Below are 18,306 nucleotides of genomic sequence, written 5' to 3'. Positions count from 1 at the left end.
TATTAACTTACTATTAGCCAAGCACCATTCCTCACCCCCAACCAAAACTCCTGATGAACTGAACAACACATCTGCCTGAGAAAGGACTTCTTAGTAATGCCTACTCTAAGTAGCCAAGTAACAAAATATGAATCAGAATGCAAGACAGTTCCCAAAGAGTACAACATGCCTTGTGGCACATATAATGCATGCCTCGTAGGCATGTATCTCACGTAAAACCTTCAGAAAACTGGGTCCCAGGTTCTTCTGGGTAGCAAAACAACATCTAGGAGCACCCAGAATCCAGTAAGTGTCTGGATTTTCTTTTGAGTACAGCTGATGTCCTTCTTTTCATGACTTTAGTTTGGTGAACTGGCCTGCCTGCTGATCAGACTGCCAGCCCTCAGTACAAGCAACACTCACCAAGTTGAGAGTCAAAGATTACCATGACCAAGGATCACATTTAATGGAGGTTCTATGGTTACTGGGTTTTTTGGCAGATATTGAACCATCAGTCTTTTTGGGTTGTACAAACCAATTTTCTCCAATACCCCACAAAATCTGAACACAAACCCTCCTTATGAAGACTAACAGTCTAACAGCTAACATGCACAAACTCTTCCTTTTCACTAGTTAAAGAAGCAAACTCAAAAAATCCCAAAATCTGATTCCCATGAAATTTGCCATGTAATTTGACGACTCTGCGATCTAACAGAAACTATTTACTTATCATAATGTCTGAGCTGAAGTCCACCAGTGGCATAGTTAATGAAGCTGCACTCACTTCTGGCAGCAGTGATTTCCAATAAGAACAGAAGTGTTGAAGTCACTCAGCACTTCTGAAAAATCAGGCCACTTCTATTTAGGAACCTAAATGTGGATTTAGAAACCCAGCTTCAAGCACGTGAGTATGCAAATACTATAGTCTTGCTTTGTAATGTATTTTACACCACATTTTGCTGCCTCAAGTATTCTCCATTTTAAAAAAGCGTAATTTGTCCCAGAATGAACACTAGAGGGAACCTTTGCTTTTTCTGGCACTAACAGCACACTGCATCTTTCCAATGTGAAATCTACTGGTGCTCTAATTACACACTTCAGTGTGAATCCTGTTCTAAAAGGCATTCCCTGCAAAACACATTGTTCAGGAGTCAAAGGTTGGGCAACCACACACTGAAAAAACTCAGATGTAAGGAACTGTCAACTATGTGTATTTAGGCTGCTGGGATATTGCTTGACAAATGCCTGTTGTGCATCATTGAATACGTGCGCCGTAATTAGTACTGCTTGACAGACCTAACTTTCATTGACAACTGACCACTTTATCTAGAAAAAGAGTTTCTGCAGTAAATCTACACCTCCCATATTTTCCAGTTTCAGCTCAACTTCTAGCAGTATTTTGCACAATTTTTTGTTGAATCAATACTAAAATTTGAGAAGCTAGTAAAAAACTCTTAGGGCACAGTACTGCATTACAAGTTCACTATGAAACTGTTCTTGCTGGTTTTTGGGGGGGGGGAGTTGGGGTTTTTTTTGTTTTGGTTTGTTTTTTTTTAAGAAAATGACAGAGATAAAGGTTCACAAAGTAAAAAAAAAAACAAAAAAACAACCACTAGGTAAAGAAATACTTACGCTCTCACTCTGAAAAGGGTTTAGGAAGTTTCCACCCATCTCACCGTCATCCCTGGGAGTGCCAGGCTGATTACTCATGCTCATATTACTGGGAGAGTTCTGTTAAATAAGATTTTAAAATATAGATTAAATGTTGAAGATTTCAGTGCATTTCCCAGCTTCACCGTGTCAAAGGCACGCTTTACACAATACTGTAGCACACAAAGATGCACTGTGCAACGCACTGGGATTTTCAAAGATGAAAAATAAGCCCCTGCAGGGTTCTGCATGATTCAGTCACTAATTTTAGCCTGGGAGTAGTGTTTTCTTTCCTGAAGCAAGAATTATTTACCTGCAATTCTTGTCTTCAGGTTATAGCCAGCAACTTCTGTGGAGTCAGGAAAAGCTATAAATGGCTGGGGCTAGTATGAGAGGTAGCTCTGCCACTACATTAAATCACATGGTCAGATTCAGTGAAATCTATGACCATGTGCTTTGACACATTTGACTTATGAATCTGTACTTAAAAGGCAGACATACAGATGGACCTGGTCTGCACAAACCTCCGCAAAGGCCTGTGCCTGGGGTCTTTGTTCACAGTGTTCACAGTTTAGTGAAATACAAGTTCACAAGTGTGATGCAAGTGCTAAACCACTTCACTGAGCAGAGCTAATACACAGCATTTATAGGTAAGAGTTAACGAGTTTTACATAAAAGACTCCTGAGTAACAGCTGGCCACTGGGCTGGGCTTGCAAACACTTTCAGGAGGAGCTGTATGTTTGCGATTTGCTTGCACAGAGCATAATACAACAGTGTTTTAATCTAACTTTTCAGTGTCTAGGTGTAACTGAAATGCTAATAAATAACAACAATACAAACACTTCTGAAGATAAATTTCCTTTTTTAAAAGAAATGCTCCTGTACAACCACCTCTGCAATGTTCAGGAAACGCTTTCAAGATTCATTTACTTACAGAAAGGATGAAATGAAGTGATTGCCACAGAAATTATTCTAAGTCATAGCTAATACATGATTATTGTAGACACTACAATTAGTTAGGTGTTTTTACAAAGTTGATTTGTGGTACCCTACCATGCTTGGAGCATGGGCGATTCTCTTTCCATCACTGTTAAGACTCCAACTTATAGAGGATTTGTGCTGGAAAAGGAGCAGTCAGGGAAAGGAGGGAGTGAAGTCATGAACTTCATTATGAAACATTACGTCTATCACAGTTCTTCCCTTGAATTTTTTTTTATCCAGAAAAATTGAATGCAATATTGCTGTTGAGATTTTACTTAGACAAATGGAAATCTGGTATGTCACAATAAATTTAACACAAACAGTCAACAGGCAAGCTAACAAAATGCAACTCCAGGAAGAGCTCTTGATCAAAGGGACCAAATCACAGCAGCTGTAAGAATCCTACGTTAATTTGTTCTGTTTTTCTTAGGTTATTCTCAATTGCAAACCTGACACAGTATGTCTGTTAGCATAGAGATTTTTTTCTTTAAAAAAAAAACCAAGTTATTTTGCACTTTGAAAATACCTGCACACAGTCTTCATTTAGTATAAATAAATCTGCAAGAGGTCAAACTTTGAATGAAAACCAGGAAATGTTAAAAAAAAGAAAAAGTCCCCTTAATTTCTTGGCACATTCCTCACAACTACAAAGATTCTCTATCCTACCCTGGCACTTTAAAGATGTATAGTGGAGTAGTCACTGAACAGAAAATGGGATGGGACAGCTGCTTCCCCTTCATACCATATTTCCACAGGATCCCCTTTGTAGTCATGAAGTCCCATGTTGACCACTGTCCATAATTTAAATATTGCAACATATTTCACTGTTTCGCAGGATTTACTTCACTTCCAAAAAGAACAAAAAGCATTGTTCCCGGCTTCACCAAATACCAAAACTTAAATTAGTTACTTTTTGCTACTATATTAGCAGAGTGGTACACTTGATGGCTGTAGATACTGTCTGCTTTGCAATGTATTTTCTATGCTTAAAGAAAGTCTGCTGTTAAGTTTTCACCCTATTGCCCTGAGGGAAGATCACCATTCTCAGTCTGAATGGCTAAGTATGTTTATGGGTTCAGCTCAGTGTATTTATTTTCAGTCACAGATTAAATATAAAATTAATTACATAAAGTGACATGCAGCCATAACTGGGTTTTATTAGCACCTGAAATGGAACTTACAGAGTTGGGTCAAGACTCTTGTCTTTGTCCTTTTGCCTTCTTCAGTCTAGTTCACTGCTTCTGAAACTGCGATCCCCAGATCTCCAGGAATCACTGGACAATATATCCGTCAAAGACAACTAAAGCCTAACTAGTTAATTAACATTTATCCAGTGATAAATGATTAACAATTATCCAGTGAAGGCAGTATAGCAAATATTTAGGGGTCCACAGCTTGAAAAAGGTTGAAAACTATTGCTTTAGTTCCACCACAGCTATTGTACCTTTAGTAGGAATTAATTTAGGGAAGTCCTGTTTCTTGTGTTACGCAGGAGGTCATACTACACAATTGTATCAGTCCCTTCTGGCCTTAGAATCTATGAATATAAAGTTTAAAACCCACTAAGGCCTTGTCACATTTATTTTATATGATGATCCTGCATTTTTTTCATTCCTGGGGGATTTACCTTACCCCTATTTTATCTTGCTCTGTGTAGCACAAAGCTTTGAAATTCTGCAATCGCTACAGTATGCCAGCCCCAAAGGTTCAAATTCCTGACATAAACTCTTTTATAGTAACTCCCCTGGGCTGCTTTTATGGCCAGTATGGGGTCTAGCATTGTAGCAGTAGCTGAGTTTTTCCAAAGCAAGTATGTCTTTGATGCCTGCACAAATTCCATGGGCACTGCAAGAAACTCTGGTTATTAATGTTTATTTAATATGCATGATTTCAGTTCATTTACTTCCTCCATCTCAATCTATTTCATAAAAACTTCATGTTTTGCCATTCAGCCAATTAAATTGAAATCTTCTCTAGAAAATGTAGCTCTGAATTCTGTGAGCCGTACTGATTCTACCAAGACTGGTTTAATTTGCTACTTCTCCTGGGACTTGATAATCAGCTCCTCTAATATGCATTTTACTCCCTTGAAGTCCTGTGCCTGGACTTGAGCATCACACACCCCAAACTGTGTTAAATTCAGTGAAAAATTTCCATCACTGGAAATCTACTTGTGAAAAAGCCAACTGCAAGACTGGCCGGTGCTATCTACAGGGAGATTGGTGCCTCAGCAAGAACGATCCTGGTAACTGTGTACAAAATTGGAAGGCAGCCACGTAATAATTTTGCATGTATCAACCCCAGAAATCTACTATTCCTTGCAAGCAGAACTTTTCCATTCAGACTGCAAAAGCACTGGGTACTACTCCTTACCCGAAATTACTAATGCTACCTGCACATTTTCTATACTGTCAATGAAAGCTGCATATTGGGCAGCGTGACTCAGAAAAAAATACAATGGTGTAACAGGACAACTCTGTTACCTCCAAAGTTAGCAGTATTTTTAGTTATTTGAAAAAGACATGCATCAAATGTGATTTCCATAAGTTAGTTATTACTTACAACACTTCCAGGTAAATTTTTGCATCCATGTTTTCAGAGCTCCTGATACTTGTATTAAGCACATATACTGATATTTAATACCAGTTAGTTCAATACAGGCTTTTAAAAATAATCCTATGGCAAGCTAATGGAAATGTTTTCTGTTTTTTCCTTAAAAAATGCTGCAGTTTGCAATAAAATGCTAAATAAAAAAATGTGGCCATTGATTTAAAAAGTGCTGTGTGCTTATTATCTCATTGGAGGCTTTTATTGAATCCATCACTGCACACCGTAGCACAGCACCACTGAGGCAACATGGCCATTTCAATCCATCATTTTACTCTTTGCAAAGCCTGAAAATGTCATAGATCTTAAAAATGTACAAAAATATAGGATCACTATAGATGCTGCTCCCTAACAGGAGCCTTGGACACATTGCTGAGGTCCTTCTCTCCAGAAAGACAGGGCTAAGCACACTTTTCAGGCTACCCCTCTTCCCTACCATACCACCAGAAGACCACGCGCTGGGGAACTGTACAGGGTCCTTCTCCTACCCTTTGGATACACAAATATGTATCACTAACTGAAGAACGATTCCTACCTCTTGAACACCTGGAAGTGTATTCTAAACAAATTCACACTATAAACTTCTACGTTAACCCACGGGAATTTAAATGGGTATTTTGTTCCCTGTTGGCCAACGTGTTGGCATCTCACCATAGCTCCCGAGAGTGCACCTACGTACAGCAAGGTCCCTAGCATGACTGGAGCACATGCAGACTAGCCTTAGACAGGTCTGAAGTGGCAAAGTCTGCACTGGAACAGATCTCGCCACAGCACCATGGTGCTCAGTCCAAAACGCACAGGCAGCTGATATGCTCAAAACCAACTCATACTCCCCTCTTGGAAGATTGCAAAGAATTTTGCTACAAACGAATGAGTTACAAAATTTTAACTGTAACAATCTCTTCATCAATTTCTGTATTTATAGATCAAAAGCACAAAAGTGCAGGGAGATTGTTGTAATGATATATTTATTCGTTTCACAGAGCTACATGTGAAGATGCTGAGTACAAAACGCAGTGTTTTGCAGGGGAGAGATTTATGCTGCTTTATCAATACCAAACAAGCTCATTTATTCATAAATTAATGATGATCACATATGTACTAGTTTTGTGAAGAAGTAGTGACACATTCAAGCACAGTATTTTTTTTTTTTTGTAGATGTAAAACCCCTGCAGGTTAAGCTCACATTTATTTCCAGTGTACTATTTAACGGTTGTGATATCAAAGCAGTGCTTCTTCTGAAACTACTTCTTAATCTACCTTTTAGGAACTTACACTAATGATGAAGATATTAACATTGCCTTACATAGGTGACAAAAGCAATCATGCAATATATAAAAGTAACGTTCTAGTGACATTTTCCCAGATTTCAACTAAACTAGAATTGATTATTAAAACTATATTAATTTGTCTTAACAGTATGGAAGATTATAACAGGATCAATCAGATTATGAACTGGATATAATTAAACACATTCATTAATACACATTATTATGCAGTAGGAAATAAGTCTACTTACACTCACTATTGATTATATTGGTTTAAAGTTTTCAATTAATACTAATTCTGTCTGCATAGCCTCCAAAGAGTTGACAAGCAGAAAATGTAGATACATAATAAAAAGGTTCATAACAGAGACAAAGAAAATATGTTTAGAGTGAAATATTCTAAAAATTCCAAACATTTGATTAGATACTCACTTTGGAAATACTGTCCATGTCTCCTGAGCCTTAAATTAAGATAGACAATTATTCAGTTAGTTTTGAGCTGACGTTAATCTAAGGATTTTTTCATAGTAAATATATAGTGTAACAGCAGTATTTTAAAACATAACCAATCATGCGTCATCTCACTTCCTTCTCCATGTCTCTTTTAGTAAAAGTTTACAGTCAGTATTGAATAATGTTAATCCTTTCTCTGTGTACACACCCAGTGCAAAAAGTGAGAGAAGAATGAAGGACACACTTCTGATCTGTGTCAGTTATTTGGATGGCATCCTTTCAGGATGAAACAGCCCAACACAACTCAACAAACCCTATGTTCAACCTCCCTGACCGATTAGCAATGGTAGGGTACAGGAAAGGTAATCAGTTTTGGGTGTATCCACCTAAGGGAAATGTTGCTTCAGCTTGAGGGAAGAAAAAAGCAAAATTGTGGATAATTAGCACAAGTTGATGTTCCTGAAGAAAAAAAAAGACCACTGAACTTCAGCTACTCAAAAGTCCAGTGGGGTATCTCCAAGGTCAGCAGCAAGGGTTTCATCAATGTCTTTGCCCCAAGAAGCAGAAGCCTAGTACTGAAATTGGCTGAAATGACATCAACTTTTGATGCATTACAAATACTGATGATGACAGTATCTTTCAGAAGAAAGCGGGTGATCCAGAGGACCAAAGTAATAGAAACCAAATAAAATTAAATATAATGAGACTCTTGGAAAGAATTTTTTTCACACACTGTAGCTCTCAGATAAAGCTAAGAATAAAGGAAATATAATTTTAGGATGGACGTATCAAAAAAAGCATTTTCAGCAGCCACAGATAGTAAACAGTTCTGGTCACCTCTTTTCAGGAAAGACAAATTCAAACTAGAAGAGTATCAGAGAAAAACAATCAAGAAAATGGAGTTGTGGGAGGAGACTGAAATAGCTTACTATACTTAGCCAGGCAAATTAAGGCTGAGAAGAAATATGATTTCTCTCTATAAATACCTCAGATAAATAAACATTAGGAAGAGTCACTTTGTCACAGCCCAAAAGATAAATTTTGGTGGAAATCAGGAAAAGATTTATTTCTAACCATCAGAGCTATGAACAGATACTGAGTAGAAGGGTTGTGGTCAAAGAAGTTGGAGAAGTTCAAGATGGACCTTGGCTAATTTATCCATCTGAGACACAGCTACCTATTGCAGCATGGAAACGAACACAGCAGATCTCTCCCAGCTCTCCTCTCCTAAAAGAGCTCAGGTTCCAGTTTAGATATGAAGTTACCCCTAGAAAGCAGTCATCATTAATTTGACTAAGCATATCATCATTTTCACTAGAGAAAATAACAAACGCTAAGTATATGTAAAATCCTTCCATAACTGTTTCAATTTATTTTTTTCTTTTAGCTAAGAAATAATTCTCAGGCTACAGAAAGTGACAGAAAAAGATGTGACTACCTTTTACACAGTTTTTAATTTACTTGAATGTAATGTGCATCATTATTAATTAAAGCAACAATCCATTTCAGGATCGTAATATGTAAAGAAAGGCTGTAAAATCACAAGGTGTCCTCACGCAAAGTAATCTAGGAATTTCAGGGACATGCTTTCCTAGAAGAAAAGGTAATTATATTAGGAGATGATAGATACCTAGTGCTGAATTTTAATCGTTCAGAACATGTCTGCTAAGTGAGGTTTGATAGCTTAGGTTTTTTCTCATCTTCTCATAGCCTTTTCCAAGTTCTCCCGTTTTCTTACCTGTTCATACTTCCTGTCTCACATCCTCCAACTTTTGGGCTACAAGTGGTAGATCTCCATCCACCATGGTAGGATGGACTTAAATGGTATGGACATCAGGTTGGTCCATGTCTGTGCTGGGAGGGTGAAAGAGCTTTTCTTTGGGGATAGAAGCACAGGGAACAGTGGCAGCTTGGCTTCTGCCTGCCTGTCCTGTATCTAGCTCACTTGATCTTCTCCCCATAAAGGAAAATGCTGCTCAGCAGGGTGTTGCTGGTGTCCCCCGTGGGCAATGGGCCAGCTCCCAGATGTAAAAAAGAATCTTGCTGGTGGACAGTGGAGATAGAAGAAGAAAGAGATCTGAAGTCTTTGCAGCCTGAGGTTCCCCGGTGTTGTTGCCTGCATGACCAGCACCCCTTGGTGCAGACAGAAGTGAAGAGTACAACACAAGAACTGTATTCAGAGCTACTGGCCTGGAGTTAGGGTATGAGCAGAAACAAAAATCAGGTATTTATTTACCTTGTGGGTATGGAAGAGGAAGGCACAAATCCAATTTATTTAGCTGTGGCTTGTTTCTTAAATCCCTTTCAAGTGTCTATTATGCTTCCAGCAAAGAGTAAGAGCAAAGAGTTTGCAAGGATAGTCAGGAGATAAAGCAGTGTGTGTTTTGCAGAGTTGTGCAAGGCTTCTCCCCTAGATGTGAGTCCTTCAAAAATCACAGTGTCAAAAGTCAAGCAGTACACTGTTCCTCCTGCCTCTGCATGCCCTGACAAGAATTCACATTCTTTTGGGTGCGTTACAATTGGCACCTGTCTGAAGATGCTTAACAGGGATAGAGGAATAATACTCACACTTAAAGAGACATGGCTAAGTATAGAACAAATGAGGATATCAAAATGTTGGGATAAAAATGGCTTAACAGATAGATCGAAATATGTAATAACTTACTTCAGGTAATTGATAAGAATGTGCAGCAGCATGTCACAATGACACCTTCCCAAGATTTTCAAAGAGGAAGAGAGGTAAATAAAAATGGTTCTTAAGCCTTCACTTCTCTGTTACTGCAATGGTATGCTTTTAGACTGGTTTTAATCAACTGGATTAAAACTATACTCTCATATAAATAAAACAGAGTATTCTTCTTCCATAGGTGCATGATGTATGCCAAGTCATATGCTTAAAAAGTATCTTAATACTTCTTATTGATGTATATACAACTTTTTCAGTTTTTAAAAAATTTTTACATACAGTCTTTCACATGACTCAGAGAACTACTCATAGAAAATGGCACTAGTCATTGAAAATTGACAATGTTTGTAACATTTACTATCATTACCTAATGATCCATTCATATGATGTGAATCCATTCCACCCAGTCCACTCATAGGTCCATCTGACCCTGGCCCCATTGGAAACTACAAAAGGATCAGACATCAAAAACTGGTATTACTGTACAATTTTTTGTAGATAATCTAGTAAAGAAAATATTCCTCAGGGAAAAAACCCCAAAACACTACAGGAAAAATGCACAGTCCCAGATCTGAATGCGCAAGTCAAGTCAAAGTCTTTCATGCGAAGACTGCAAAAACATCACTGCTTTTGTTGACTTTTTGCAATGCTACCTTCATGACTTTTGGAAACTCTCACCTCTGTAGATTGGAATATAACTTAGGAATAATTTATTATTTACTTCAACAATTAGTGTTTGACTTTCAAACCTGCTAGTGCTGACCTAGCTCTACTCCCACTGAAGCTACAGGAAACTTAATGATTCTCTTGAGCGAGTAATTAATTAATTAACAGCTTTCAAATCCCACCTTATCCATAATGACAGTTGGACTACCACACATTACCTTTGCAGCATGAGGAGCTTCTGTCCAATTTCAGATATTAACCTTAAATTTAATTCTTCAAAAACTTAAGACATTAACATTACAGAAAAATTTCTAAAATTCACTGCATAATGATTTAGCAATATCTAAATATCTATATTTTTAAGTTCTGCTGGCCTTTTTTTCCAAAGGCCCATAATATGGATCGTGATTAAATGACATATGGCTGTAATCAGAGAAATAAATACAATAAAACTGAAGACATAGAGAAGGATCAGAGAAGAAACAAGTTCTACCTAAGAATCCAGGTTTTTGTCAGCTCTAGAACTCCTGAAATTTAGGCTAAAATAGTCACAAGTTAACTAGTTCATTAGGCAAATACTTAAATGTTATTGATAGGTTTCATTCTTAATATCCCATTTAGATAAACAGGGAAATTTGTTTCATCTCAGAGACATTCATTTTATCCTTTTTTACAGAATGGTAGGGCAACATAATACTGGGTCACCTTCAGCAATTTTCTCCTCCCTTTTCAAGAGTAGATAATTTTTTATAACAAAAGTTTGAATCCTGCAGAAACTAATGCTTTGTGGCAGCTCCTAGGATGATGTCCTATGACACAGAAGTCTATTGCACCACAGTGTGACAAAGTAAATTGTCCCCAAGATCTACATGCAGAAGCTTCTAAGGTCTTTTCCATGTAGAAGAATATGCCCCAATCATTATTTTGCATGTATTGGCATGATTGATTTGGGAAACATTAAAAAGTACATGGTGGGGGTAACCAACTGAAGCTTCACCAGTAAGAATGGAAAACTTAGTATTAATGATATGTGATGGAAATGTAGTGTTTGGACTAAAAAAAAAGGCTGTATAATTCAAAGAAGTATATAACTAGATTCATATTTACATTAGGTCTGTTGGGTCCAGGTGGTACTGCATTCATTAAAGTGTACATGTTGTCTCCAGAGTTGGTTGAATCTGTAATAAGAGATTATTTTAAGTGCTAATATATACCTTTCAATAAAACTACTCACCTAATACATTTCCTGTCATTTTGTTCATATTATTTCTGTGCCTGAATCACTGATACACAGTGGCAATATAATGGAAGATTTCATTCTCTTTCTATCTATTGCTACCACACAACAGAGCTATGAAAAGAAATAATTGCAATGGTCCCTAAGTGACTACTTCTAGACTCTAGTTTTATGCATGACTGTTAAAAGGCTTATAAATCATCATGTATCTGCAACTATTTAATTCCATAAATCCTTTTTCCTGAAGTTCCAAATTACTTCACTAATCTTCAATATTCTTTATAAAACAGGAGTTTTTCTTATCAATACTTCCTGTAATTTGTTTTCCATCTGTAATAAATGATAAATAGATTCTCATTATGCAGACTGCAACTTTGTTTAGTGAATAAATTTTTTTTTATTTTCATTCATGTCAATCTTTGATTTTGGATATATCTAACTATTCAGTGGAACATTGTGCAAAGATCCCTGCTCTAAGGGCTGCTTTAACTGATGCACAGTGTGGTACAATGCTTCAAAAAACCCTGAGTCCAAAACCAACAAAACCATCCTTGCACATCACAATGCTTAAGCTAGTAAGTTCTGCCAAGGCCTTGCCAGACATTGACACAGCTATATTGCATCTCAGCCCTTTTGCTCTGATCAATGCACATGAACTTTCAGATGGAGCACCTCCAAAGTTGAAATGTAAGATTTAATTAATAAGACACAGAAGACAACTCACATAACTCTTCTGGTTGAACTTAAGAAAACAATGCCTAAGACCCATTAGTAGATACAAATTATTCATTCTGATCTCCAACTTATCCCTACTGCTAACACATGCAAAGTCTTAACATCCTTCATCAATATTTGTAAGAAAGAGAAGGCAAAAAATGCAGCAGATGATAGAAAGTTAGGCAAAAATCTTTCTTAAGGGAACTTGAGAAAAGTTTACTGTGATGAGAATGACCTAAGAAAATTCTAAACACATCCCTAAGGGGATAGCATGGTTTAAAAAAAAATTGCCAACTCTGTAAAATCAGTACCTCTATAGTACCTGCAAAAAGAATAAAGAGTAGCTTAGTACTCTGTACCTAGCTCCTCCAAAAGACCATTCCACCTCTTTGAACCAGAGTTTTGAGATTAACAATACACACAAAACCCACTGTTGAGCTGTAATTGCTTTTCCAAGACAAGGTGATGGGGGACTCCTGAGTCAGAAGTAGTGAAAGCGAGAAAGCCAAGATCAGACTGAAATGTTGGAATTGGGAATGCATCCTTGACCTCCTGCAAGAAGGTACTTGCATGTACACTGAGCAGTTAAAACCAAGGTCTTTGTCTATTCCTTAATCTTTCTAAGACAGTTTTCTAAACATTAATTAACCTTGAGGAGTAAATAATTCCATTCTATGTAGAGCACTATGAATCACTACAACATTCAAACATGTTGCTTGAAGAAGAGCAGGAACAAAAAGCTTTTAGCTTAAAGTTAGCAAAGTAAAATTAGCACATGAAAAGTTATTTTTAATGTTCGATGAGGTAGGCAACAAGTTCTTCAACCACCAGATCCTCTTGCAACACACATGCCTGGCTCTCCATGTTCTGCTGGCTCATGTGAAAATACATACAGGCTAGCTGGGTCATGGGAACCCTCGGAGTTGGTTTGTCTCAGAGGCAAGTAAGTATGTTTGCAAAATTCTCAGGTGGCCAATTTCTAAGTGTTTTCATACTTTGGAAAACAGAATCTCAAAATGTCTTTGACTGTCCAGGAGAAAATGGGAACAATTGTCAGCAGAAACTTTGCTTGAGCTGCACAGCCTAATGTGTTGTAACTGCAGTGATGACTATTTTTAAAAGTGCAGGATGGCCAGAAGTTTGTTTTATCTTAAAAGAGTCTAACTTTCAAATGACAATTTGCACCAATTATCTTTTTCACTAATGATACAAACAATGAAACCTTATTCTTTATCTCAGGTTGCATTTTTTAAAGTCCTGGAATTGTATTAAATGAAGATATTATATTGGTGCAAGAAGTTCTCATGGGCATTTAGGAAACCTCCTTACCCTCTTGTGCTGTACGGGGCAGCAAGAACATATAGTACAATAAGGACTGAGGATGCTGTAACCTCACTAAGTCTCTCTTAGCTGGTGAAAGTGAGTTACTAAGGCAGATGTTGGCCAAGAGGAGTAGCCACTGAATACTGGGTTATAATACTGGGTTAGTCTCATTTTAGCAGATTTCTGATGATGTCCATGGGGGAGGACAGCATCCTCCACATCTTGCAGTTCCACCTTCATATCAGAAGCTTTGCAGAAAATCAATGGAGGGAAATACGCCCATCTAGTTGACCATCTTTAATCCTTGAGAAGCTAGCTAGCCATCCTGAATCTTCCCATCCTCCTCTTCGGTTCATCAAACCTTAGTAGAAATGTAGCCAGTCTTTTGTATGGCCAAAATCTCCATGTGGTCAGAGTTGCAAGATACAGCCCACGTTACTTGGAGAAACAGTGGGGCAGTTGAAGTTCTGGGAACAGACCACTGGTAGAACACGATGATGCCTCCTCTGGGACCTAACTCCTCCATTGCAAGAGAGAGGAGAGCAACCTGTCCAGCATGACCCTGCTGTCAGTCAGACAGCATAGCTGCAGGATGCAGCACATCGCTCAAGAGCCACACATTATCCGGTCTATTCCTTAGGATACTACAGGGGAAGTTTCACCAGATTCAGAAATCTTCTGATTTCCAAACTGGTGGAATGATCCCAAAGAACACTAGCAAAAGCAAATAAAGACCACGACTTCTTCAGTTTTTAACTTGCCGTTGCTGAAATTGTGCAAGAAAAGATGGGCTCAAAAGCCAGAGAAATTAATCGCTCTGAACTGCAGAGATACAATGCTTTGACCTCTGCAAGACAGCAGGGAGAGAAAGTGTGAAAGCGCAGGAAAAAAACTGATACAGAAAGCACAAATCTAATAATCTCTCATTAGCAGATTTTTCATGAAAATCAAAGTCTGAAAAATAATTTGTGTGCTTCCTAATATGCCTTATAATTATCTTTTATTATTTCTGAGTACATTTCAATACCTGCAGGACTAGGCATGATAGGTGTTCCTGGTGGCCCTCCACCTCCCGGAGGACCCTAGAGAGGGTAGAAAATGTCAGTTAGCATGAAAGAAAAAAATACTGCAGTAAAAAATGAACACAGAACAAATGAACAAAAAGAAAGTACCATGAATGTCATGAGTTACTCTGGTAAAAACATGCACATTTTCTGATAAATTAGCGAAACAGCTCGTCAGAGAGTAAGACAAGGTAATTGGTCAGCAAGCTCTGGCACAGACTTCTGATGTACGTAGGTATACAGACCCAAGAATATCCATTAGTCAATAACTCTGTGTCATGCCGTGAGTCAGACAATAGAAATAGTTGGAGCAGGGCCTAAGACAGCTATATTTAATTCCCTCAACCTACTTTTATTAACACTGGCTTTTCAGCTGGCATTTCTGTTTTGTTGCACTCTGTAGACAGTCAATGGTAGAGTAACCAATATTTGCTAAGCACAAAACAAGGGGTTGTCCTACGGGGACAGAACTGCTTAAGAAAGCTTTCTTTTTTAGGCAGACTTGGTATCTCAATGCCACAGGCATCTTAATTCTGTCTGTGTAATATCCTACAATTTTTAAAAAATAATATCTGTATATAATTTCTTCTCAAATTAATGGCAAATGGATTTAAAAAGTCAGGATAATGCTGGGTACAGTCATATCACTTGCCTAGACTGCTAAATCAAAGATTAAAAAAAACAAGGAAAAAACTCCATCAAGGAACAGCTATTTTCTAACTTTCAGGTATTTCTGTGTTACAAATCTGTTTACGACTAAGAACTGTACACAAACTGCTCTGGTTTTTAAACAAGCTTTTTAAGGTTCTTTAAGAATTTCTCCAAGAATTTTATTCTAAACATCCTAGCCCTTTAGTAAGAACAGAATTGTAACTTCTTGCTTCCTACGTTCGCAGATCCACTAATATTTTTAATTAAGTAACATGACAAACTACCAACTTCCATTTTGATATAAATGTCTGTGTCAATAAAAGTCAATAAATACTGACTTTCCATAATAAAAAATACACCGATTGCTAGCAACAGATTATTATTTTCATTGCCACATGACTCATTATATTTTTATCTCTTTTGTTTTGTTTTAAAATAGCAAATATACTGTTCCAGACAGGAACATTTTTTCAGCAGCACCAAATATAAAGGTTTCATTGTTCCTGTTTGCTTACAAGGACATTGCTGAGATTTGCTGTAATTCACCGTGATATTTTGGAAGGAGGCAGAGAAGTCTTGAATTTAAAACAATGGATGCTGTTTTTTAACGACCTACTTAAAATCACATTTCTGACAAAACATTTAGCAATAATATACTAGCAAATACTATTTTCAGACAATCAAACTCAGTAATGTATCAGCTTTCTGACTGATACCGCTCCTCCCCAGTTAAAATACTTGCAAGGAGAACCATCTGTCTGCCAGCCCGTCATCAACTCTCCTTTAATTGCAGATGAAACAAAAATCTTTTACCCAGAAGCAGCAGCACACCCCTGCAGTCGGTCTACATACATATACACCCCTATGCTCTTATATATAACTCCACCTACCAGCTCTTTATCTTGTGCTTCCCCTTGCTTGTGAACTAAGCAAGGTCACCAAGTATCTTTTATAAAGCGTGATAAAAAGCTTGTTCCACCATGAAACCCACAGATCAGCTTAGAAAAATCAAGGCATAATCACAACTTCATTTCATGCTGCCAGCAGCCACATAGCTTTTTTCCCCTCCCAAATTACAATTGAATCAGTAATGAATGTGTTAGGATTGAGCTTGCCAAAACTGCCTGAAAGGCCTATTCAGCCCTCAGCAACAAGAAGCTCCCCCATTGCTGCTGCAGAGCTACAGACTCTAAATTCAAAGTGACCTTTGGGTCACATATATGACCCTCTAGGCATCACAGGCTATGACTTTTTATCCATGTACTTGTGCACTAAGCTCACTAACTTGGTATTTTTATATATATTTTTCAGCATCGCATAAAGAGGTATAGAAACCACTAACTGGTCATTTACTAGAAAAGTTACTTTTCTTCACTACTAACTTTTGCATCTAATTTTAAATTTGCATGTACTCTCATTGTATATTTTCTTCTCTTAGAAAGCCTCAGTATCAACTCTTTTCACTCTGAGAACATATTAATATGTAATGGAATTATTTCTCACAAACTGTCTGATAAACTAAATAGATTAAGCTCTCAAAGCGTGTAGTTCCATGTCACAAATCCTTTGGCTAAATAGCTGCTTTAAGAGCTCTCCAGCCCAAACCTTGTCCCCAAATGATTGCTCTCTCGGAAGCTACTGCCCCCCAGTTTTGCTTATTTAGCTGTTTGTAAGGCTGGACTCCATGTGTTCCTTTCCCAAAATGTGGTGAGCCTTTCTGAAGCAAGACTAGTCTCTTGGCATTAGACAAGACATGCACTGTGCAAGCATTTATGCTGGGAGATTTCAACCCTTGGCCCACCTCAGCTGCTCCACCACTATCCTCTGCTAGCTTGGAGCTGCCTCTGTGAGTGTCCCTCCACCTATTTTGGGTCAACTGAAGTGCTTCAGCAATGACCTGGTTCTTTAAATGCTTCAATCAGCTTCAGATGTTCTGGATGAAGAGGGTCACTCATCCAAGGAACTCCAGTGACAGACCTGAAGGAATGGTAACCTTCAGCAGTAGAGTAGGGACAACGAATCAGGCAGAAATGCTACCACAGCTGGACTTCAAAGAGCGCATCTGATCAGAGGCTCAGGCATTTTCTCCAATACTTCAATCGTCTGTATGTCTCACTCTCGCATCTCTGCATATCTTTTGATTTCCCTTCATGTTGCCAATTAAGATGCAACATTCCAGCATCAGTCTCAACATTGTCACTGAAAGAGGTAAAATCAACTCTTTACTCTTACTCCTCTATCTATGCACTGAAATATGGCGATGTCCTCTTTTGTCCAAGTCATTTATCCTGAATGACCTTTGGCTTCATGTGAGGACACCAACAGAGTCCTCTACTATGACCTGCATTTTACTTAGGTTTGCTTCTTTAAAATAATTTCCTGTATTGTCTCCTTTTTTAGTTTCTCAGGACTTCATACTTCTAAAAAATTAGACTATGATGTCAAATATTCCAAAAAAAGTCTTCAAAATCTGCAACAATAACTGATCGCAAATATCTAGGGCAAAACCAACAAAAATTCTTCCCTACACAGAGAAGCTTATTAAGTTCTGCATTACAAGAACTGGTTTGGAGATCAGCAGATTTGGACTGTTTCCACTAAACATGTGGCAAAATGACTACTACAGTTATGGACACTTATGAGAATTGTAGCCTTTTTCACAGCTAATTGTCTAAATAAAGGACAAAAGAAATTTTTTTTGTCTAAACAAAACAAGCTCATCCTTGAACTCATCCCTCAGCTTTAGCTCTGCAGGATCATCCCTCTTGCAAGACTGAAAGTAAGAGAAACCTACAAGCATCACAAACAGATGAGAAAACACTGGTATATTGTCCTCATGGTGAAGGACCTTGCTATCTATGTCCACACTCTGAAATAGCTTCAGAGTTTATGCTGGTTAAAGCCAGTGCCCTGCTGTTATCTAATCTTCATGTGGTAAAACATGAAAAATCAAGAGAGAGGTCTACTAAAACCTGACCGACCAACAGAAATTTGGAATCCAACGGATATATATATATATATAT

General features: G+C 37.8%; 1 protein-coding gene across 6 annotated transcripts in view; it reads right to left on the bottom strand.

Moving 5' to 3' along the window:
• SSBP2 (single stranded DNA binding protein 2) overlaps positions 1–18,306 on the bottom strand; it is a 201,512-nt gene that overhangs the window by 15,258 nt on the left and 167,948 nt on the right. For 2 of the 6 annotated variants that reach the window (XM_075740801.1, XM_075740803.1), the window contains 6 exons: positions 14,596–14,650; positions 11,399–11,469; positions 9,993–10,071; positions 6,919–6,947; positions 2,684–2,749; positions 1,612–1,710 (listed from right to left, as the gene is read on the bottom strand). In XM_075740801.1, the coding sequence (XP_075596916.1) occupies positions 1,612–1,710; positions 2,684–2,749; positions 6,919–6,947; positions 9,993–10,071; positions 11,399–11,469; positions 14,596–14,650 (399 nt within the window). The remainder of the gene's footprint in view (positions 1–1,611; positions 1,711–2,683; positions 2,750–6,918; positions 6,948–9,992; positions 10,072–11,398; positions 11,470–14,595; positions 14,651–18,306) is intronic. The other 4 variants (XM_075740802.1, XM_075740805.1, XM_075740804.1 and 1 more) reach the window with 3 other exon arrangements.

Source organism: Balearica regulorum, chromosome Z (assembly GCF_011004875.1).
Source record: "Balearica regulorum gibbericeps isolate bBalReg1 chromosome Z, bBalReg1.pri, whole genome shotgun sequence".
Classification (NCBI taxonomy): domain Eukaryota; kingdom Metazoa; phylum Chordata; class Aves; order Gruiformes; family Gruidae; genus Balearica; species Balearica regulorum.
Note: the sequence above shows the minus strand (reverse complement) of the source record. Positions and strands in the feature narration are given on the sequence as shown.